The sequence below is a fragment of the Brachyistius frenatus genome, unplaced genomic scaffold (assembly GCF_029030835.1).
Source record: "Brachyistius frenatus isolate BFR_SWC_R1_liver_20210118 unplaced genomic scaffold, ASM2903083v1 Contig_58, whole genome shotgun sequence".
NCBI lineage: Eukaryota > Metazoa > Chordata > Actinopteri > Embiotocidae > Brachyistius > Brachyistius frenatus.
The window spans coordinates 47,555-72,081 of record NW_027210657.1 but is presented as its reverse complement, the minus strand read 5'-3'; the positions used below and the strand labels follow the sequence as shown (position 1 = coordinate 72,081).

At 42.3% G+C, this 24,527-nt stretch overlaps 1 protein-coding gene across 4 annotated transcripts in view; it reads left to right on the top strand.

Annotated features, from left to right (window-relative positions):
- Positions 1 to 21,513, top strand: part of neo1a (neogenin 1a) — a 151,332-nt gene extending 129,819 nt beyond the window's left edge. For 2 of the 4 annotated variants that reach the window (XM_069705597.1, XM_069705594.1), the window contains exons 13-29: positions 77 to 221; positions 2,244 to 2,354; positions 2,445 to 2,639; positions 3,697 to 3,792; positions 7,455 to 7,687; positions 11,241 to 11,379; positions 12,565 to 12,672; positions 13,112 to 13,306; positions 14,291 to 14,323; positions 14,521 to 14,589; positions 15,187 to 15,322; positions 15,487 to 15,731; positions 16,283 to 16,375; positions 16,908 to 17,078; positions 18,445 to 18,732; positions 18,966 to 19,102; positions 19,805 to 21,513. In XM_069705597.1, coding sequence (XP_069561698.1) covers positions 77 to 221; positions 2,244 to 2,354; positions 2,445 to 2,639; positions 3,697 to 3,792; positions 7,455 to 7,687; positions 11,241 to 11,379; positions 12,565 to 12,672; positions 13,112 to 13,306; positions 14,291 to 14,323; positions 14,521 to 14,589; positions 15,187 to 15,322; positions 15,487 to 15,731; positions 16,283 to 16,375; positions 16,908 to 17,078; positions 18,445 to 18,732; positions 18,966 to 19,102; positions 19,805 to 19,891 — 2,481 coding nt within the window. In that variant the 3' untranslated portion in view covers positions 19,892 to 21,513. Of the gene's footprint in view, positions 1 to 76; positions 222 to 2,243; positions 2,355 to 2,444; positions 2,640 to 3,696; positions 3,793 to 7,454; positions 7,688 to 11,240; positions 11,380 to 12,564; positions 12,673 to 13,111; positions 13,307 to 14,290; positions 14,324 to 14,520; positions 14,590 to 15,186; positions 15,323 to 15,486; positions 15,732 to 16,282; positions 16,376 to 16,907; positions 17,079 to 18,444; positions 18,733 to 18,965; positions 19,103 to 19,739 lie in introns of all 4 variants that reach the window. The other 2 variants (XM_069705596.1, XM_069705598.1) reach the window with 2 other exon arrangements.
- Positions 21,514 to 24,527: the final 3,014 nt, after the last annotated feature.

Below are 24,527 nucleotides of genomic sequence, written 5' to 3'. Positions count from 1 at the left end.
ACGCACTAAACATGACATTTAGTTTCATCTGACTCACAGCCATCTGTAATGCCCCCCCTCCCCTCCCCCCTCCCAGAGCATCATGCTTCGCTGGCAGCCGCCACCGCTTAACGGCCAGAACGGGGAGATCACCGGCTACAAGATACGATACCGGAAAGGATCCCGGAGGAGTGAGACAGCCGAGACCACCGGAGGCACCCAGCTTTTAAAGCTCATCGACGGTAATGACTTTGCGGTTAATTCAACTATAAAAGTCAATGTCGGAATAAAAGTGTTCCTTTGTCATCGGTCTTACATTTGTGGGACAAAGAAAGAGATGAATTGCAGTTTCTCAGAAAGACTTTCCAGTGAACTTTCCTAGGTGACCATGAGTGTGGTACATTTATTACTCTTTATGTAGGTGGGCAGGAGATACAGACTCAGTTCAGACCTGACAATTCACACCCAGTTTGTTTCTCGATCCAGAGCGAAATTTGATCATTTTTCGGGCCAAGTCCTGGAATATCAGTGAATTTAGTTTGCATGTTTAAATTTTAGTTGCCATTCATCAAGATCCCTGCTAAATAGTACAGAAAACATTTAGATTATATTCAGCTGCATAAAGTCACTAAATGGATGAACGCAGAAACACAAGTGGACATATGGAGAGAAGGATAAAAAAAAATTGAACTCGTATCTAATGAACTGAAGTGTTGAACAGGCATTCGTGTGTCCTCAAAATGTCACGGGGTGCATTCACCCTTGTGTTTAAAGCTGTCGTCTTGGATCACACGCACCGTGTTCTGAAGTGTGAAGAGGGCCATAAATATAGTGATAGCACTGTGATTGATTTGTGACCTTCACTCCACACGCAGTTCGTCCTCTGCCTCATCATATTCAAGCCCGGAGGCGGTCTCCAATTCTTCTTCACACACATAGATTATGCTGTGATTGTTGAACCTTATTTCAAAATACTGAAATCCAGAAAAAGCCTCTGTTTTTTTGCTCTCAAGGAACACAACGATTTTTTTTTTTTTTTTTTTTTCCCCTTTCTATGCGTCAGATCAGGTCCTTCGCTCAAACTTTTCTGTTCTCAGACTCCATTTTATCCCTGCTGGATGCGTCTCTGCTGCGCCCGACATGCTGCAATATTTAAAATCTTAATCCGGAGACTCGCGATGTGTCTTGAGTTGTTGTTCGGAGTCTGCCTGGCTGCAGGTCTGTTTATTTACCCAACATCTGCATTTCCTCCAAATCACTTTGAAACGGAGTTACACGTCTTACTGTACCCTAACATTACCCACTGCTACCAACCAAATATGCACAATATACCCAGAGACACACAGCAATGCCGATTAATATTAGATGTTGTCTCAGCAACTTTCAAGTGGCCCGGCCTCACGCTGTGTGCTGCATCAAAGAGAATATACACTTAAAAGTTGATTTTTGAGAACCTTCTGGGGGGTGAAACAGGGGTGTTTGTTGGTTCAGAAGCATTTAGAAGGAGATGTTGTAGCCTTGGAGGCACGGGTGGTTAGGCGCTCTTCAGAAGCTATTCCCCCCCCCCCAGGGCGGCCCAGAACAGTGGAGACAGAGAGAAAAGACTACAGGATTAGCATGTAGCGTACAAATGGGACAATATGACGATGATGAAAAATTTTACAGCAAATTAACACGGCGACACATCATTTGTCAGCAGGCGTTCGCTTTGTCTCTGAATACCAAACCGGCACCCAGTGGTGAGACGGCTCTTTCTGAAGGAGACACAGCTCTGAAATATGAATGAGTCTGGAGTCCAAAAATGTTTTCTGCTCTTTTTTTTTTTAGCCCCTTAGTGTTTTACTTGTGTATTTATTCTCCTTCATGGTAAATGCTTTTATAGTCACACAAACTTAATAATCAGAGGTGAAAAATAAATCCCTATTGCTTCCATGATATTGAGGAGAATAGAAATTTAATTGCACCCTAGCAACATTCACTTAATCCTTCCCTCAGCAGACTTATAGATTTATTCCTTAAACTGTGAAGAGAAGTATCGGGCGTCTGTTTAAGATATTTGCACTTCCAAAATATTTACTATGTCTGCCTCTCCAAATCCCAGCTGCTCAGCCAAGTGGAGAGCACCAGTGAATTATACAACAACATCAGGCCTGAGACTTTGAGGGGAGTTTTAATGAAAGAGGTTGTTTTTTTTTCTTGCTGCTGGGGGTTCAGTCTGAAATACTCAAAGCTTTGAATCTGACCTGTTTGTGGTGCCTGTCCAGGTCTGGAGCGTGGAACAGAGTACTCCTTCAGGGTGTCGGCCATGACGGTGAACGGCACGGGACCGGCCACCGAGTGGACCGCGGCAGAGACGTTCGAGAGCGACCTGGACGGTAACAAAACCCTGTCGTACTGACGGCATTTAATTAACTCGGCCGATTTTAAGAACCAGGCTGAAACGCTTTCACCTTTTCCTTCACCAGAATCTCGTGTGCCGGACCAGCCCAGCTCGCTGCATGTCCGGCCGCTGGTCAACAGCATCGTGGTGAGCTGGACGCCGCCAGAGAACCAGGACATCGTGGTGCGCGGTTACACCATCGGCTACGGCATCGGCAGTCCCCACGCTCAGACCATCAAAGTGGACTACAAGCAGCGCTACTACACCATCGAGAACCTCGGTATGAACAAACACTAAACTTGAACTTTCTTCGGTTTGGCTTGGATGTGTTTATTTTTACTGCGATTTTAATATTCTGTCTTTTTGTCAGCCACATAATTTAATTGGAGGATCTGTCAGATACCAGATGCGTCCTCTGGGACTCGTGTGTCTTTGCCCTGTAGTAAATGTCAACATTTGTCTTTCTTAAAAATCAAAATGAGACACATTTGATACGATACATTATACACAAAGTTGAATTACTTATGAGTAAAAAAACGAACACAAACTGTGAACACACTGTAATGCAATTTATCTGCACTTCAGAGAATTAATGAGATCTTCTCCACAACACTCCTGAGCTGCTAATTACACAGATTAGCCTAATGGGGGACATGATAATTAAAGGTCATAATATTTGAATAAAGCAAACTGGTTTTGGTGATTTTAGCATGCGCCGTCTTCAAACCAAAAGAAACATTAATATTTAGTTTTACCTCATTAAAATGAGTTTTGGCATTTCTCTGCGTCGGATCCAACCTTTTTAAAATCGGAAACAAATTGTGTTCAGTACTAATTTCATAATTTTGGACGAGTTAGACAAAGTTGTTTCTTAATTAAACTCGAGAAAGCTCTGCTGTAAACGTATCTGTGGTTTTATTAAATATTGAAAAGAAAGACCTACAATAACAGATTTTGTTAAATGGGAAGATGCATCCTGGTCCTACTTTGTCTACCGCTGGTTTTATTAACGGCATTATTAATCACCATCAATATTGTGCTGTAATCAAAGTGTCAGGAAGAAGTGTAGGAGTGGATAGTGAGTTAAAATACTATAATGTTAGGAAATAGACAGATTTAGGAGACGAATTATCGCAAAATATCTATATGCATAACTAAAGCTTTCATTACAATCACGGTAAGAGCAGTGATTGTATTCAAATACTCACTCTGCTAATATTGCAATTATGAGTTGAGAGTCTCAAGAGTTTTGGCTTGATTAGATGGCTGCATCAATTTATCTCCGTCCTCCTCCTCCTCCTCCTCCTCCTCCTCCTCCTCTTGTCTCTGTCTCACAGACCCCAGCTCCCACTATGTGATCACACTGAAGGCCTACAATAACGTGGGCGAAGGGATTCCTGTTTACGAGAGCGCCATCACCAGACCGCAGTCAGGTACGAACTACACGCGTCGACACGTGAATCCGCCCTATTCTCGCCTGAAAAACCAGTGGACCTCGATTCAATAGTTGCATTTCTACTGTCTGTCGTTGTGCGGAAACCTAAATCCGCTCAACGGTGTCTACTTCTGATCAAACTCGAGATGATGGGGTGTTACTCTGAGTGTACGGCTGCAGACACTCGCCCCAAAAAAAGAAAAAGAAAAAGAAAAAAGGCATTGACTGACATTTATCTTTGCTCTCGCTAACCTGACATCATTATCAGACCGAATGTGCCTCGACTCCAAATTACCATGTAGATAATAGGTCATCGGGGTGTCTCCCTGCTCTAATTAACTCTCTTCTTCTTCATAGTCCCCGGTATACATAAGTCTTTTTTTTTTTTTTTTTTTTTTTTAATCAAATGATCAAACTCTCAAAGTTTGCCCCGAGATTACCAATCCTGATATTTGACTTACAGGAGATAAGCTTCTCACATGCTGGAACAGATATTGTAATGAGAAAAATATGGCCAGATATATAATATTTGAGAATATACTTCACAGAGAATTGCGGAGCTTTCATCAGGCAGGAGAAGAATAGTTTATCGCGGGACGTACCGACTGTGAGGGTTTTTGGTAATTTAATAGCGATTACCAAAAAAATTTTGTTGATGTTACGTAATGTTAGTTTTATGGGAATCTTTCTTTTAATATCTGCATTAGCCTCAGATATCCGGCATCACATGGGCTCCGTGATGCAGCTCTCTCCGTGCAGTCCAATGAAACATCTTTGTGAGCCGAAGACTCTGGACACTTCTGTTTGTGTATTTGACAGAATGCAATTCTTTAAGCTTCGGATGACAACTCCGTTAACAATTAGAAGTAAAACTTTAGTCCCGACCCCGAGTGCTTGACAAATGATCTTAAAGTGTGAAACACTGCCAGTTAGACTGGATGCTAGCTGAGTTCACACAGTTTTTATGACAATGTCAGAAGACAACCAGCCTGTGCTCCCCGGGGTGTCCCAGAGTGTGGGCTGCACCCGCCTCCTCCTCCATCCCGCCTCCCACCTCCCCGCTCAGCCTTGATCACTCCAGTTTGTCTCTGCCGCAGCACTGTTGCACCAACGAGCTTGAGAGGGGTGGGATGCTGGATGACATGAATCACGTCAACATGCTTCGAGGGGGGTGGCAGCAAAAGCGTGCGCACACACCCGCACACTGTCATACTGTGCACTCTGCTCTATGAAGCTCTCGCTTCCTCACATCCTCTCTCACACACACACACACACACGCGCGCGCGCGCACTCGCACACATGCAGACCCCCTGTGGTGGCTTTGGCAACCCTTCGTCAGATCCAAACGTTTCCTCTCAAAGCAGAACCAAAGCCCACCACCATCGTCTGCTGCTGAATCCTCGGGGGCGCATTCCCTTCCTGCCAGTTTGTTCAAGTCGGGATTAAAAAGACGAGCTGACCTACATAGTACTTTTACTTTTGGAAAGAAAAAAAAAAACTGAGGAAAAACTTGGTGAACTTAGGTTGAGAGAGAGCCAGGCTGAATACTTTATAATAATATGACGTCTTAACTGAAAAGCAGGAAATGAAGTATTTCACCTCCGTCTACAAAAGTGTTTTTTTTTCCCCCAAGTCAAGTCGGCCTCTTTCTCCCTGTAAATACTGAAGACTGTATTCTTCTAAGCCGAGTAAAGAAATGCAGCCTGCATGCCACTCTAAAACCTCAGTGTCTCTCCACAACCACATGAATGATTGGATTTTCATCATGCACACACACACTCTGACTCAGTCTTGGGAATATAGGGCAGCTCTGCACAAAGAGGTGTCAAATGGAGCGAGGCGGAGAGGAGAGGACCAACAAGTGGTCGAGGAGGAGTGTCATCACGGGTGACTGGCCACAGATTTATTTTTTTTCTCTCCAATCACAACTAAACCGAGGACGGAACCAGGAGCGGTGAAACGAGCGGCCAGGAGGCCATCTTGAAGCATTTATCCTGCAGTGTGTGGAGCCAAGAGCTGCTCTCACAGACACAAACAAACTCTAAGAGTTCTTCGTGCAAGCACATATATACACTGTCACTCTTATGTTAACAGACAAGGAAGCAACTGGTTGTCATTATGCGACGGGCTAAATACCATTTATCATGAGTGCTGCGCAGGGGACCCATTCAAGGTGAATACCACAGCGCTTTCTGGCTGAATAGGAACAGATATGACAATATGTCGAGACATTATTATACTGTTTCTGCTGAGGCAGCTTTTACATCACTAAAGGTTGTTTTAGTGTTATCAGTAATGTTGCAAATTGGAGAAATTATTTTGCTATAATTGGATTTCTTTGGATTTTTTTTCATTAATAAGAGGAGCTGCAATTTTTTTAGTTACCTCTTTACTGAACAGACATTTAGACACAGTTTTTTTATATCTTGTAAATGCACTATATTATATGTTCCAATAACAAATGACATATAACAAGAAAGAAGATGGCTCTTCTGATTTTATTCTAGAAAAGGATTAAAAAATAACATTTTATGTGGTATTTAAATTGTTTCCAAAAATGCAGAGCGATAATAAAAGTGAGTCTTTTATGTTAGTAACGATATCATTATAGTACATAGTTAAATACTAATTAAAACATGCAACACAGGGGCCCACAATACAATACAACTGGTACGACAACAGTCAGTAAAATGGAGTCGTTTTAAACCAAACTGGGTTATTAGTTTCCATCTCTCTCTGAGGATTATTAATGATTCATGTTTGTCATTATGTGGTGTTGATTCAAAAAGCGACTGGGAAATGAAAGCTGGAAAGAACAAAGCTCTACCTTTTTACCACAAGTTTTTTTTTTTTTTTTTTTTTTTTCTGCGAGCGTCTTGTCTTTGAGCCGCAGAACAGAAGCGGCACGTGACGCGTTCACTTCCAAACACATAAGCGCCACTCGTTTGTGACCCTCCTCTCTTCTCCGCCTGCAGGCTCCACACTTAAAGCCTCAATTTCCTCTCTGCACTTTTCAAGGACGTTGCCGTCGTCGACGTTACCCTGCCAAGAGGGAAATATTCCGGGGCGTTCGGTGTCCTTGTCCACTTTGCATTAAAATGTTGTGAAAAGCTCCGTGATGTAAACATCTATAAATGCATTTGAGCATCGCCTCTCTTTGAAAAGAGTGGGTCAACACATTAGTATGCATATGAAATGTTGGCTGTAGGATTGTGGATATCTGCTTTCACTCTAGTTTTCCACTCACTGTAATCTCTTATGAATAGAGTATCTCTTCCTTTCTTTCCTGTAGTGCTACAGTAACTATTGATAGAGCACCATTACTATATAGTAGCTTCTATATTACAACCCACTGTGTAGATCCGTCTTATTGTAGAGGTCAGTGTCTATTTTTCTAATAGAATCTTCTTTCTCCTCTTTTTCAACCCTTTCCCAATCCCGTCCCTGTTGCACTCTTCCCTCCTCCCTCGCCATCATCCTTTGTTTTTTAATGCATTAACCTTTATTTACTCCTCCGCCTCCCTCCCTGCCTCCCTGCATCCTGTTTTGACTGCACTGTCCAACCCACCACCGCCACCACGCTTCTCGTTCTGTTTTTAATTTTTGGTCATTTTTAATTTGTGTGCGCATGCGCATGCGGGTTTACTGCCGGACGTGCAGACCCCATAGACCCCGATGTTGACCTGTACGAACTCTTCCATGCTCCATACACCCCAGTACCAGACCCTTCCCCCATGATGCCGCCCGTGGGCGTTCAGGCCTCCGTGCTGAGCCACGACACCATCAAGGTGACCTGGGCGGACAACTCGCTCCCTAAGAACCAAAAGATCACCGATAACCGCTTCTACACGGTGCGGTGGAAGACCAACATCCCTGCCAACACGAAAGTGAAGGTAAGAGAGTCTTCTTTGTGTCTCCTTTATTCAGGAACCTTTTAATTTATTGGAATTACGATGAAGTCGGGTATTGCTGAAGCTCACTCACCTTTTTCAGGTTGAATTCAGCAGTTTTAAGCTCAACTAACTTTTTTTTACCACTCGGTGTAATTCACTGAAGAGCAACTCAACGTTAGTGATTCGACTTCAGTCAATACAGTACGATTTCTGTGTTTTAGTGCAGCGGGGCTTTGTGCTTCCCTTCAGGCCTACAGTTACCAGAGAGACATACTGATGTGTAGAAAATAAAAGGTAATGTCGTAAGAAGATATTTCATAAAGTATTCCCAGTGCAGCTTCCAGGTTCAGGGACAACATAATGCTGGTATTTGTACTAGAGTTGTAATCTGTTTTCATTCACGGGAAGCTGATGTACTTGTTTATACTACAACCACACAAAGAGATGTTCTTTTGATAAATACGTCTATCAATAGTTGGTTTTTTTTTCCCATCATGCCGTGAGCCATTTCGATTTGACTTCATGTTGCGCAGGATGAAAATGTCAGGGGACACCGATAGGAATCGGTCGGTTGCTTTGCCGTGATGTTGGGTGTGTGTAGTTCAATTACTCCCTGAAATATTAAAAACTGATTCACTCTCAGAAAACTGTAAGTTTGTAGGTAAATATTTGATGAACAATCGCCGGTCAGTGCTTATTGCGGCGTCACAGCCGTCGGGTTTCCTCTGACTGCTGCCGGTTGAAAACTAGCAGCTGTAGGAAATATTGGGTTTCCTTTAGCAGTGACTTAACACCCTTTTGATACAGCTATAGGAGCGTGTTCAGTTAACATTGAGGCTGATATATATTTTTTTTTCAAGTAAAGCTGGATTACATGCATGCATCATTTCCTGTGAATCCTCCTTTTATAGGAAGGCATTTGAACCCAGTAGTGGAAATGACAGAGAATGAAACTAACAAAGAAACTAGTTTGGATGAATTAATCAGTCAAACTTTAGTATAGCAGTATAGCACCTTTTATACAAGTTAGTGTAATTCAAAAGCTGACAAGCCGATAATACAAAAGTGCAAATGTGAAACAAGTTCAAACTAATGCACATAACAAATAAAAACAGTAAAAAGAGATCATTGTTGAATGTAAAAATGCAGAATGGCTATTACAGAGATAATGCCAATTATAAATGGTATCAAAAATGGAGTTTAATGCTCATTGTTTAATGCAAAGATATAGAAAAACAAAACCAGCAAATTCTTACGTTTGAGAAGTTGAAACATACAGTACATTTTGCTTGATCAATGAAATGATGAGGGAGGAATGATGAGGAATGTAAATGTAGTTGATCAGTTATTAACTTTTAATCCTCAACAAAATCATCACCATAGTCTTTGGTCAGTTGAAGAATAGCACAAATTTTTTTACATGTGTTGTTGGGATCAGTGTCATAAAGATGCAAATCCAGTGTCTGTGAAGAGTATTTGTAGTGACAGTGAGCTCAGCCTGAAACAAGGTGTTTGAGATTCAGCGTCTGATTCCTGACCTGCAGCTCGGTTATGATGATTCCTTATCTCCAAATAATGGAACGCAGTGCGTGTGTGCGTGTGTGTGTGTGTGTGTGTGTGTGTGTGTGTGTGTGTGTGTGTGTGTGTGTGTGTGTGTGTGTGTGTGTGTGTGTGTGTGTGTGTGTGTGTGTGTGTGTGCGTGTGCGCGCGCACGTTCTTGGTTTCATGCATGTATGCAAACTTGTGACCGAGCTGAGCTCAGATAAAGGCCTGCGTTTACTGATAAATTATTCAACAAGGACAAGACAAACTGAGAACTAGAAAAAGAGGGCGTATGTCTGACAGTGCATTCTCCATACAGTCGACTCAGAGGACACACACGCACACGCACACGCGCACAAACAAACATCCAGACTCAGCACTCATGTCTTGTACAGGATGCTGCCAACCAGCTCTTTGTCAGCTGTTGGCCTCGACACACAAGTTTCCCAGCCTGCCATTTATCAAAAGAGATTTATGATTGTTATTCGGAGTGAAATGCAAGAAAAATCCAACTGAGGTGGTTTGTCATATTATCATATTAAGCAAAGAATGTATTAACAGAAGTAAATCCACAACAATACGACGACGTGGTGTGCAGCTCAGCCCCGCCGCCATGAGTGGATGCTCCGATTGGTTTGATTCTCACACTGTGACAGTAATTAAAGAGTTGCTCATTATGTTTCTGTCCCATTAACAAAATCCAATATATTAACGAGTCTATTAGAAAGGCTCCGTGCTCTGAAAACGACATCTTGTACACGGTGTTGTACAGATGTGAGCGCAGCCGTACTGGAGAGGTAACAGTGACGCCTTCACCTTAATGCCTCTCTTAGAGCGAGTCCGGCCAGGCAAGGCTTGTGCATTATTGAAGGGACGGCTGCTCTCAAACTGGCAGCATGTTTCTAAAGAACACTGTGTTTTCTTCTCCTGTCCTACTGCCCTCTGTTTGACAGCCCCCAATGGAGAACTGCGCTTTTGTCGTGGCATGCAACGATATAGATAGGACACTGGCGAACAGGACTCACTGCTGCGACGACTCCCACCGAGCTAAAGCTTTTTTTTCTCCTGCCAGTTCAAGGCCAGCGGAGATCAAGATAAATGGTTACACAACTCCAGATTTTGTATTTGTTGGCTATTAAAGACCCCCTGCAGTAAAAAATGTACTTCTTAACCTCATCAAAATGTCCATGTGGTGTTTGTGATACGTTAAAAGGCATATCGGTAGCGAAACAAGCAGTCAAAGTTGTGACTGAGCAGCGTCACTTTGAAGCTGCGGTGAAATCCGTCTTAAAAACAGAGATTCTGACAGCCAGGATTTCATACGAGGGTGAAGCAATAAGTTCCAACACTTGTCCTGAAGAGAACCTAAAAATGCTTCAGGAAGCCTACGGCGATGAAGCAGTGAGCCTGGCGAGGTGTTTTGAGTGACGTTTGTGAATGTAACTGTACAAGACCAAAAAAGGTGCGTCAGGAGCAGGTGGTCAGGTGGGTTTTCTTTGACATTCATGGGGTTGCGTACCGTGAATTTATCCATCAGGGTCAGACTGTCAACACCGAGTTTTACCGTGACGTTCTGAGGCGTCTTGAGGGAAAACATTCAGTGCAAACAACCTGAACTGTGATGGCACCTGGGTTCTCCAACATGGTCGCTCACAGTGCCTTAAAAAGGCACAAGTTTCTCGCCCACAATAAAACAACCGTCCAAACTTTAACGTGGGCTCTCTGCGCAGGTTTCAGGTGTGTCAAAAATTGCCGAGGCACCCGGACCGCTGCTCACAAAACCATGTTCAACTCAACTCGGGTGCTGATTTTGATCAAGTGACAAAACTTGTCGAGTTACAGCCATCTTTTTGGACAAAATATGTATTTGTGATGAGCAGAGATGAGTTTTTAGGGGTTTATCCCTTTAGATATTCTAATATTAGTCGATTGTCATGGATCTCCCCCGTCAAACAAACTGAATTCTTGTTCATTGTTTGTTGTGCGTGTGTGTTTGCCCGTCTCTCTCCAGATGGCCAACACCACCAGCCTGAACCACATGGTGACGGGTCTGAAGCCCAACACGCTGTACGAGTTCTCCGTCATGGTGACCAAAGGCCGCCGCAGCAGCACGTGGAGCATGACAGCGCAGGGCACCACCTTCGAGACCAGTAGGAGCCCCACACACACAAACACACCGATAGTTGTGCATAAACACACACGATGTACAACCTCCCAAAGACATAAACAACAACGACAACAACACCTGCAGTGTGACGAGCCCCTGGCTGGCTGGGAGTAACGTTTGACTTTTTGCAGTCTAAATGGAAGGAGGAGACACACCTGAGGAAAGTCAAGCTGTGACTGCACAGTATAATATAAACCAAATATCACAGGTATTTATTTCTATAGATCTCACATGAACCACAAGTCAAATTGAAAGAACCTGCAGCAAATTTGGTGATTGCAGAAGATAATTTGCAGCTCTGCTCTGCTGTTCACTGACAGTAAGTTGGACTAATGCAAAAATACACAATCAGACTCATCTGAAATTCATTAATTAATTACAATAGACCCGGTTCTGTTATGGGTTTAAGATAGTAGAACAAAATGTGGTTTATCGTTCCTTTAACAACTTCTCACTTTAAATTTGGGTGGACACAAGTTTGTGTTACCTTTGGCACAATATCTGTAATATGACAATAAATGACCCGAGTCAGCTTGATCGAAACTGTTTGACCGTATCGGTGTTAAAGTTACTTGTTGTGTCATCACGCCACTATGTAGGCATTTTAAAATCTATCTTCCAACCTGTGCTAAAAACATACAACCCTCAAACACATACCTAATAGATAATAAAAATGTGCAAGCAGGCTGTGGCCAATGCTTCATTATAAAGAGTAACTGCTGAGCTAAACAACAACAACCTGACATTAAAACTAAAATGAACTTCAAAATGACCTGACATTAAAACTAAAAACTAACTCTCCTCCATAAACAGATATTTATTGGGGTTTTAACAAGAAGTCCAACTTTTTGTTACTTTTCTAAAAAAAAAAAAAAAGAGGTGTACAGTCGGGGCGGGGGGTTTTCAGCCCAGCCAGGGATTTGTCTCACAACTAAGCAAGTGGATGGTATCTGCAAGGTCATAAAAACAAACAAACACACACACACACACACACACACATATATAGTTTATATAGTGTACATAGCACACGAGGAACACACACAAATGCAAAGGTGCACACACAGTTTGCTCACGTCCTCCAGTAAAGGTTAGTGGTTAGTCCACCACGACTCTTGAGTTCACCTCTTCATCATCCCAACGAACGTCCTTTCTCAATCCCCCGTCACAGTTCCCAGCTCCTCCCCGAAAGACGTGACTGTGGTGAGCAAAGAGAACAAACCTCGCACCATAATTGTCAACTGGCAGCCGCCCTCCGAGGCCAACGGAAAAATCACTGGTGAGTCTCAAAGTCTCTACTGCGCGTTGCACGTTTTGCGGTCTCACAGATTTCTGTCAGATTTTTGACTTCATTTTGAACATCGAGACGTCTTTGTAGCAACTCTGCACTAAATTCTGAAGAATGAAATCACATTGAGGTGGAGGATTGATCTACTCGGAGGGAATACGTGTTTCAAATGTTCAAAGAAAATGTGCTTTTTCACACTTCTTTCTTGCGGTGGAGAACCGCATTTGATCGCCGCACTGTAGACGTAAATGTTTGTGTTAAAAAGAGATGTTTTGCAATGAATTATGCAAAGTATAATCCAGTACATGGTGTAATACATGACTCCGGTTGTGCGTAAAGTCAAGTTTCAGGCAAAACGTTGTATTTCATCTTGTTTTTGCGCAGAATTAAAGCTGCTGATTTACAGAGAGTTTGTGGTCTCTCTTTGCAGGCTACATCATCTACTACAGCACAGATGTAAACGCTGAGGTCCACGACTGGGTTATTGAGCCGGTGGTGGGAAACCGGCTGACTCACCAGATCCAGGAGCTGACGCTGGACACCACCTACTACTTTAAGATCCAGGCCCGAAACTCCAAGGGAATGGGCCCCATGTCTGAGGCCGTACATTTCCGCACTCCAAAGAGTAAGTTTCCATGACGGGCTAGAGACGGAGATGGGAAACAGCGTCCTGGAGTTGATTATATTTAGAAAATATCTCGGGCCCCACGCTGTGTTTGGTTATGTAGTTTTCATATGTATCCTAAATCAAATTTTAGACCAGCGGTGGATGTGGATGTGTATCATACACACCATGTCAGGGCTTTGGGTTTGTTACTCGTGAAGTTATTCTGCCCTCAAGCGTCCAACAATCCACCATTGCAGCTTCAGGATTTTCACAGATACAATGAATGTCTCTCTTTTTTTTTTTTTTTTTTTTATCCTGTAAACAGTTTGTATCATTAAATTATTAATCTCACAAAACAAAATCTTGCAATACCGCTAGAATAGTACTGTTCTTGTAGGTTGGGTTTTCCCTAAACTTTCAACAGATCATACGATGTGCCAGTCTTGACTTAAATACATTTTCTACTTAACACTTGCGACAAATTGTCCTGCTGAAGTTACTGTGAGAAAATTCCTCCTGAACTGAGACAGGGACGTTTCCCAAGCCTTGTTGATTGGTTTAGGATGACCCAATTACTGCTAAGTCTGATCTGGCTAATTGGCATCAGACTCTAAATGTAAAAAAAACCCAAAACATTTTAGATTAAATTTGATGGTGCTACATACAACTTATTTTAATTTCAGCTGAACGTTTTAATAGGGCCGCATCCTTGAAACATTTTTTTTTGTCATGAGATCTTAATGTTTGGGATAGTAATTGTTACTTAGATGCTTTGCTCTTAATGTCAGCTTGGCTGTGTCTGTAACACTCTGTTTGGCAGCTGTTTGGTTTTCTCACTGTTTTTCATTCTTCTAGTTTTGCCCCTCTCCTCTTCCTCCTCCTCCTCCTCCCCTCCTCCCCCATCTCTCGCTTTGGTTCTGTCTCCCTCGCCGCTCTTTTCAGCTAACCAGTTTTTTGCTGTTTTATTGTCTCTCCCTCCCTGCTCTCCTTTGGCCTGTTAAGCTGAGTCCTCTGACAAAATGGCTAATGACCAAGGTAAACTCCCTCTCCACACTTTATCACTGCTGACTGCACCTCATGTTTCTCTTTCTATGGATTTCCATTTTCCGGGCTGATGAAAACTTGAGTTGTGTGACTGGCAAAATCTATTTGTACTAATATAAATTTTCAGATAAGTAAAAGAGACCATTGAAATCACAGTTTTTCACTTATTTTTTTCCCTTTCGTATCAGCCTCAAATATTCCAACAAAGATCGGTCCTTCAGGAAACCAGCATCCTCAGGACCCTGGAACGCCACTTGGTAAATTTTAATCCCACTCGCCTCCTTTGATGGTCCTGTTCAGCTGTCGGACACTAAAACAAGTACAATCATTATCTGACCCCTATCTCCCAAAAGACTTGTCATGCTGAGGTGATCATAAAATCCATTTTAGGAGCCTTCTTAAGTTTCCCACAAGCTTTATAACTCTTAGAAATAATCGTTGACTAAAGAGTAAACACTAGTTGGTGGTGAAGAGCATCTTCATGCTGTCGAACCTTCAGCAGTAACCATAAACTATAGATTTTACTCATACTTTTGTTATTTTGTCCATAAAGTGAATACTTCCATCATGATGCAGTATTTGATGTTTAAAAAAAAAAGTCTATACCGACACAAACACATGCAAATTCATTGAACTAATTCCTCCGTTTAATCTGCCACGAGGTTCAGATTGTGCCCAGAAAGTAAAATTGGGTTTTTTGTTCTCCGGGTTCATTTTGAAATCTAAAAATTGAGCTCATTGGGTCCATGTTGTTGCTGTACTTCAACATGTGGCATCCTCACCTGTAAGATGAATCACCTGTGTCTTTTAAAGATGTATTTATAAATGTCTAATCCATCTTTTCTCCTCTCGAGGTAAATCAGGGGTCGTAGGCGGTGAAAATCACATCCTGGTCATTGTCATCATTATCTCAGTGGGAGCCTTCACCATCATCGTGGTGGTAGTGGGGGCCTTCCTGTGCACACGGCGCACCACGTCCCACCAGAAAAAGTAGGAAGCTCAATCGTACCTGTTCCTGCTTTGTCCTCTTTTTCGTGCTCCTTATTAAATCACATCTCCTAACTCTGTTTTACTAATCTGCAGCTCGGCCCTGTGCGTCTTTACCACTTCACCAGCTTCTCTGTATAAATTTACCTCCGTGTTTTCTCCGGCAGAAAACGGGCTGCCTCCAAGTCCTCCAACGGCTCCCACAAATACAAAGGAAACGCCAAAGACCTGAAGCCACCTGATCTTTGGATTCACCACGAGAGGCTGGAGCTCAAACCCATGGACAAGTCGCCGGATCCCAACCCGGTCATGACCGAGACGCCCATCCCCCGCACGTCGCAGGACATCACGCCGGCTGACAGCGGCCTGGAAAGCAACCCCCACCTGCAGCAGAGGCGCAACTCCTACCGTGGTCAGTCTTGCCCAAGGGGGGGGGGGGGGGGGGGAAGACGTAAAACTGAATGTTTTGGGAAAAAAATTAAAGTGAAATGTCCCCCCCCCCCTTGCTGCCTGTGCTTAAATGCATACTAACATAAAGCAAAGGGTTAACTTTTTTCTTCTTCTTTTTTTTTTTTTTTTTACATTTTCAGAGTTTGACTAAGAAAACAGTTGATTTTTAGGCAGGAAATGAGCCTCAGGTTCACTTCCAGGAGTTCACCTGGTGGAGTCCTGGACGAACTGAGATGGCGATTATGTTTCACAAGTCAACACGTGTCTGTTATCGTCATGCTAAACATTTCATGCTTTTCATACGTGCTACATATTACCCATTTCCTGTCATGATGCCGCAAGCACACACTGCCAATACTACAACTTAATCATTAGTTCATCACAAGAAAAGGCTGAGTTTTACAGACACATCTACAACCCCAAATTTGTATAAATAATCCTGATGGATCGTTCACACAAAAACAGTAGAGTAGAAGCTCTTTCTGATTGGCTGGTTTCCACCGTACCTTTTAGGCCACGAATCAGAGGACAGCATGTCTACACTAGCAGGCCGACGAGGGATGAGGCCTAAAATGATGATGCCTTTTGACGCACAGCCGCCTCAGCGTAAGTGTGTGTGTGTGTGTGTGTGAGAGAGTGTGCGTGAGAGTGTGCGTGTTTCCAAATGGTCTGATAAGTGAGCTTGTCATAATCCAAAAGTTGTGAGGAGTCGATGTAGAAAGTCGCCTCAGAAGATTTGGAAATTAGAGCACAAAGGCTTAAACAAATTGCTAATTTTCAAAAAACACCTCATGGAGTTGTGAAATCCATTTCATGCTTCTCATAAAATATATATTGTTTGTTTTCTGGATTTTTTTTTTTTCCTAAATTTGATTACTGAGTGACAACAGAGAATATTCAAGTGTGTTTATATAAAAATAAAAAGCATGTGTGTATATCATTAGTAGTACTTCCACACCCGTTATCATTATTCCAGCTGGTTAAACATCTCATTCTGTGTGTGTGTGTGTGTGTGTGTGTGTGTGTGTGTGTGTGTGTGTGTGTGTGTGTGTGTGTGTGTGTGTGTGTGTGTGTGTGTGTGTGTGTGTGTGTGTTTGTTTGTTTGTGTGTATCTATCCATGTCCATTTCCATTCACAGCTGTGATTAGTGCTCACCCCATCCATTCCCTCGATAACCATCACCACCATTATCACATGGGCAGCCTGGCGTCGCCGACACGCAGCTACCTCTACCACCACGGCGGCGGGCACCCCCGCCCGCACGCCTGCGCCACCCCCATCTCCCATCTAGACAGGGTGGACTCTGCAGGTGAGACACCGCCACCTGCTGGACGGCTGGAGGAGCACAGAGGAGGACGGGGCACTCTTGACCCGATTCATATTCATTCACTCACTGATTTGTCATTCCCTTCTTCATTCACATGCCGCCGCCGTCTCGCTACGTTCATGTTGTAGTTTACTAACCGTTCTTCTCTGCCCCGCCTACCTGATGAAATTATATCATTTCTTTTTTTTAATTTATTTTACTCACCTCAACTTTTACCACAATAATCTAAACTTTCTTGGCAGAAATACGGTCAGACATTGTACTGAATTAAAGATTTTGCTGTTTGATTGTTGAGTTTTATTGCAAGATCAGCTGAACTGTTTCTAATTTTAACTGATTGTTCAGTTGATGAAAAGAATGGATTATTATTATTATTATTCTTTTTATCATTAAATCATTTTGTAATTATTTTTTTTAAGTAAACAGAAAGCGAACTACTGTTTGCTGGTTGCAACTTCTAAAATATTACAATTTGCTTTCTTTAAATTTTCTTTGCATCATTATATTATAAATGCTTTGGCTTTTGATATGTCGACTACATAATGTTTGATCCCTGCCTGAATTTTTTTAACAGTTGTGCTCCTGATCAGTGTTTTAGATGCACGGTGTCCCGGTTCTGATCGAATATTCAAACTGTCCTGATTATGTGTTGCACATGTAAACATTTTATTCTGGATTCAGAAACCTGGAGAAGGTCTTATCTTGGTTTTGATAAACCTGTCGTTCTCCTTTAGAAGCTGAGATACTGTGAAATGTAAACACCACATCCTGAAAGTGAAACTCACACTAACCAATTGGCTGTTTTTAATATCAAAATTATTTTTTATGAATCCATCGTTGTGCCTTTATATGATTCCACGATACAAAAAAAGTGTAAAATGCTCAAGTTGGTGAATTTACAGTTAAGATTTATTTATTTTGTCCAAACGAGACTCCAAAACTCAAACTTCTTCAGTTTGCTGTCGCATTGTACTAACAAAATTAACAAATATCCACATCTGAGAAGCTGAAATATTAAATTATTGGCTTAGAAAATGGCTTTAATGATTAATTATCAAATATGTTGACAACTTTCTGTTCATCAGTTCAATCGATCACAGAAAAAAAAACAACGTTTTGGGCTCCAATGAAAAAAGCCATTTTACTTATTACAGCGTGGCTGTAGGGAGTTTGTCAGAATCAGAGAGGTTAATAATCTGTTTTACAGTCCGGTACATGAGACGCTAATTTACTAAATATGTATAAAGACTGTATGAAGCTGGTTGGCAATCACTGACTCGTGAAATCGAGTTTTAATCGTGCGAGCCGCCCTTGCTCATCATCTCTCCTCCCGCCTCCTCCTCTCCAGAGTCGGTGAGGAACACCCCCAGCTCGGAGCCCCTCCCTCCGGCCGCCACCTCCTCCCAGGCCTCCTGCCCCTCGGAGATCCTGGCCGACCCCGAGGGCAGCTACCACGGCTCCACCACCACGGAGGAGGAGCCCAGCTACTCCAGCAACCTGCCGCCGCACCGCTCGGCCCACCCGCACGCCCACGCCCACCCGCTCAAGAGCTTCGCCGTGCCCGCCATCCCCGCCTCCGGCCATCCGTCATACGAGTCGCCCGCCCTGCCCAGCACTCCCCTCCTCGCTCAGACCGGTGAGCTGCAGCACGAACGCGCAGAAAACAAGATTGGCAGACTGTCATCCGGGTTGTTCACCTCAGATTCGTCAGAGGCAACTTTTCCTCCCGAGTTTTCCTCAAAAGATGCGCAAAAATGTGACCTTGAGGTTCAGCCGCACTTGCAGGTTTCATTTGTCGTCAGCGACCTTTTTCATGCAGGTGCGTGTTGCCTTCGCTGACTGTCGTACGTTTGTGTTTTCCTGTGTCAGGGCCTCCCACTCACCCCCACGTCGTGAAAACAGCCTCCATCGGAACGCTAGGAAGGACGCGAACACCGATGATAGTCAACGTGCCCAACGCCCCCGACGTGCCCGAGACCAGCAAGATGCTCGAAGACGTAGACAGCGTGAGTATAGCGCCCCACACTGGCTGCTTGTAGCAACGCAGTCTTGTTTCAGGGCCTGTGAATATTTTATTAAATCTTGTCTTTTTTAAATAAAAAATGTTACCAGTCACACATTCCTTTCAAAATCCATGTCAGGTTTTCTTTGGGCACTGGATTGTACAGGTGGACATTGGTTTTAACCACATTTTCTGTTTGTTCTTTCTCTCTTTTTTTATTCTTTCCAACTTCAATCTCACCATTTAATTTTTTATTTTTGTGGCGTGTCCGGCTGCCTTTTGATCAATTCATTTTAACTTTTAACAACTGATCTTAACAAAACCCATAACTGGAATGATTTTTTTATTTTTTATTTTCACCATTGAATCTTTTTCTCCATGTCCGCTCCCTGATTGGCTGTTTGGCCGTCCGTCGGCTTCTCTTTGGCTTCGTCTGCTGCCTCTTTCTGTTTGTTGTCATTTATAACGCTTCAGTCCCATTGACCCATCCCCCCCCTCCCCTCCTCCCCCTTCCCCCAAAAGCTCGCATCACCCCACCCATACGACTACCCCCTCCCCACCCCCACCCTGTCCTCTGTGGAAGATCCCTGACTGACCCTCTCCTCCTCTCCTCCTCTCCTCTCTTCCTTCCCTCCTCCCAGGTGCTTGCCTCCCTCCCCCCTGCCCCTCCCCCGCCCCCCGCAGTAACCCTGTTCCTCTCCCTCAGAGCTACGAGCCCGACGAGCTGACCGAGGAGATGGCCCACCTCGAGGGCCTGATGAAGGACCTGAACGCCATCACCACAGCGCCATGAGCATGCACTCCCACCGACACGCACACGGACACACCTCCTGCGTCGCCACACACACACACACACACACACACACACACACACACACACACACACACACACACACACACACACGTTCAGAAAGACAACACGCTCTCTAAAGTCAAACAAATACGCCCGAAACATAAACCTTTTTGGAGCCCAGAGGCCGATGGACACAAAATGGCTTCTGGTGCCCTGAAAATAAACTCACGTCGTCCCCGCAGAGAAAAAAAAACAAAAAAACTCCAGACTGAAACTTTTAGGAACTTTTTTTCGGCTTACCTTGCTCAGTCTCAGGAAGGAGATTGCCATGAGAGGGAAGAAAAAGTGAGACACTTCATCTTTATATGAAGAACCATTCTCAGAGACAATGAACTTTTAAACATGGGTCGCTTCTCAACCGGAAGATTGTGAATTTTTTCCTCAGCAGAAATCCGTACGGTAGGTTTTTTTGTGCCGAACGCTCGCTCGAGACAGTTGATTCAGTGTCAAGTCAAAAGGAGAAAGTCCAAAAATATGCTGGTTTTTGATGTTGGTGCTCGTGCAGCACAGTCTACACAGTGTTTGTTTGATTCGTGTTTTCTTTGTGCATTTTGTATATCTATTGGGCCGTTTCAGTGAAGTGAACATTGGATATCAGCCCCCCTTTACAAGCCTACATTATTCCGACGTTTTGTTTTGATTTTGCTTTTATCCCCTTGTCATATATTGTGCCATGACTTTTTATTATTTTCTGTTATTGTATTATTATTATTATTATTTTTTTTTTTTACACACATATCCTTATAAACATGTACATATGTTGTGTTTTTTTGTTGTTGTTGTTGTTGTTGTTTTTTTAAACTGCCTCATTCTTTTGATGTTTCCCATTGTTTCATTATTATTATTTGGGATGAAAGTGGGATTACAAATGAGTCCAGAAACTCAGTTTTCATATCAACAGGTGAGAGAAGCCTGACGTGTTTCTACAGTACATTCTTCTCTGGCATTGTGTTGCCCCCGCCCCCCCTTGTACATTAAAAAAAATTGTTTTTTTTGTTTTTTTTCCAGTCTTTTGTTCGTTGTGGGAGCTCCGTTTTAAAAGCCTTACCAACGTGTTTGTATGTTGGTCGTGCGTCGTGCTGTCACTCGCTTCCGTGGCAGCTTCTACATCGTCCTGTGGGGCTTGACAGTATCTCCTCACAGGTCAGGGGTACCTAGGACTCAGGGCGCTGACCCCCCCCTTCCCCCTCCCTCCCCCGACCTCCCCGACTCCTCCTAAAAGAAAAAAAAAAAACAAATCAATCAACTACAGCAGACGAGTTATCTTTTATACGAGAAGTTCGATTGAATGTGTGCGCCGCTTCCAAAAATAACAAAACAGTGTTTGGTTTGCAGACGTCCGTACTGCTGAACCACGTGTGCATTTTCCTGCAGCGGAGTGTGTTTGCTGTTTTGTTTTTTTTCCCCCCTTGCTGCTCTTCATCAGACGCCACACCGTGGTTCTTTTACAAATCTTATAAGATGCAAAGATGTTGGCCTTTTGAAGGGGACTCCCAGATTTTTTTTTTTTTACATGGTAGATTTTGTATGAAGAAGAAAAAAAAAACAACAAAAAAAAACAAGACGCTTGTAAATCCGATGTTAAAAAAAATTTAAAAAAAGGAAAAAAAAATTTCATCTGAGAAACTAGTTTTTCATTACCCTCTTACCCAAAGAAATTTGTCATTTGCAATCATAGTAATTTGCTCTACTTTTGTGAATACCATGTTTCTCATAAATGTACATCATCATGAATGTCAATATAACTGTAAGAGATTTTAACTATGGATACAAACAAGGAATGAGTTTGGGGGGGGGGAAAAAATGATTGAAAACAAAGGGGGGGAGAAAAAGGACCGGACTCCATTTGGGAAATTATCTATTGAGTTGTAAACAGTTGAACCTGTATTGCACTTTTTCACAATTTTTGGAAAGTACATTTCTTACATATCTTGTGTTTTAAATATCAAAAGCTGTTTGTGTAACGTAGTGTCCTAGGTAAGCAGCAGGCAGCTGGTCTTGTTTTTTATGTTTTGTTTTTTTTTTTTGCTTCAGAGATGATATGAATCGAGCGGCCGAGTTGTTTACCTCGCAGCTCATGATGAGGAATTTTGTTGTTGCTTGTTCATGTACAGAGCTTTCTTTGCTTTCTGTAGAAAAAAAAAAATCTGTGGCTTTTTAAAAAATGTCGGAAAAAGGTTTCGGAAAAAAAGATGTTTTTTTATTGGTGCTCCTATACATTGTGTATACAAACTATTATGAATACTAACAAAGTAAACGTTTCTGCTCGTCTTCTTTTCATCGGGCACGATCAGGACGCCCGTCAGGGGATACAGCACATTTACCAAACAGTATAATGCGCCCTTTGAAAGTGAAAAAAACTAGACAGAAATCAATTTGAACATAGATTTATAATTTCAATATTTACTCAAGGAAAAATTCCCCCCCAAAATCTGCTGCTTTCAACTTCTAACATGTCGATGTTACCCGGTTTTCTGATCTTCCAACTCAAACTGAATATATTTTGAGTGTTAGTCATTTTAATAGTTCAGCTCTTCACTCTTTTATTCAAATAATTCATTGATTGATAGAGAAGATATCTAAAGTCAAGATTTGCCGTTTTAGATTTGATTTAGATTGAATGTGAAACCTTCCACAAGGAGAGCTATTGTTTTAGAGCCGATCAGCCCCACGTAGTTAAAAAAAAATAGGAACCTCTTTTGTACACAAATGCTACAAAGACAGGCCAATTATTGAGTTGTTATTTGTACAGTCACACAAATTCTTTTGAGTCCATTTAATAATTAAATTTTTCAGTGTCTTTTCATTCTTCTCGCTCAGCGTTTGGCTTTTAGTTAATTTCATTCATTCATTTCAAGGTCGGTTGATGTAGCTGAAAGGTATGACATGTCCTTAAGCTGCTGACCATCTGACTAAACCATGACATTTTACCAAAAGTTAAACGAAAGGGTTGAATTAAAAAAATATTTCTGCAAATGCTGTGAAAAAAAAAAAAAAAATTAACTGACGGGAAAAATGTGTCATTTTCTTTCCATGTCAGATTACGACTTTTTGAAAAACGCTTCTTTATCACATTGAAGAGAAACACCATCTATTCTGCCGTCATGTGGGATGTGGTTATGTAGATGGCTTCGCCCCACCACACTGAAAATAAATTAAATTGGGGTTTTACTATAGTTCCTATATTCTTGCCACCGTTTTGATTGTCGCAGATGAATCTTTCTGTCGTCTACTGACACTCCTGCGTATGAAATGTAAACCCAAATCCCCATGGCCTCTTTCACCGAGGTAACGTCAAGGAGAAGATAAAATGGTAAACATGAGCAAAGCTTTTGTAGATTTAGAAAAGTTCCACCATCAGTCGACGTCCCTTCAGGTAAGTCCATCTGCAAATGAAGGTAAGGTCAGATCACATGAACTTGTTCTTTCCATTTGTTGTTGAATTACACTAAATGCTCTGTGGATTTTACTGGAATTGACAAAAACACAGTTGACTTATTTTTAATTTTTGTGTTTCAATTTGAGTCTTTATTTGCTCACAGCAGCAGCATCTACAGCAACAACAAAACAAAAAGTATTAAAGGCAAACAAACCAAAACAACTTTTCCATCAGATTTGCTGCCTTTAAAATGTGTTAAATAAAACTGTTTTAAACCCCAACTGAGAACCGCGTTAAAAGTTTGGTCAGTCCAGCCCACAGACCCACGCGCTCGTGGGATATAGGCCTACCTGTATTATTGAAATAATTTTTAAAAAATAGTACAAATAATATAGCAATAACACTGTTACTGTCAAATACTGTTTTAATGTCAAATCCATCTTTAGACAGTGCCTTTTTTCATCTTTTTTTTTTTTTTTTTTTTCTCGATCGAAGCTTCGGTGAGCAGTCTCAAGATGTTTTGACTCTAGGGGGCGCTACAAATACAGAAGGCTTATATCTCGTTATCCGCTACACAGATTCGTACCAAATTCGGGTCACATGATCGAGGGTCACGTCTCAGTTGATGCCCACAATTTGGCAATGATTGATTAAAGTGGGTGTGCCTATAATAAAGCTACATTTTTATACTCTGTACTATATACGAAAAAAAAAAAATGTGGGTCACTTTTTGGACGACATGCATGTGACATGACAAATCATGACTTGGGAGGATGGGACGCGGATGGAGAAAGTGTATCATGGAGTTCACTCAGAGCTTGCAATGACTCAACTGACAGTCTGGTTAACTCAACAGGTAAACGATTCTACTTCACCAAGGCTATTAATGGTTCAGATTCCACCTTGGCCTGTTGATGGTGATTCAACTTCACTAAAAGGGAAGTTTGGAGATAATTGAAAAAGTTTAACATACACTACACATTACAGGTAGATATTTAATATCACTGCAGACCCACTTGAAAACACATATATCTACTATCCAAAGAATGTCTGCGGCAATTTTGGTCGCATTTGAATGAGTATTTGTGGACCTTTGGTGCTCAGGCCCTAATAAATAACTTAATTGATCCTCAAGGCTCAGGTGTCACAAGTGACAAGAAACTGTTTTTAGATCATGTGAAAACAACTTTTTAAAAT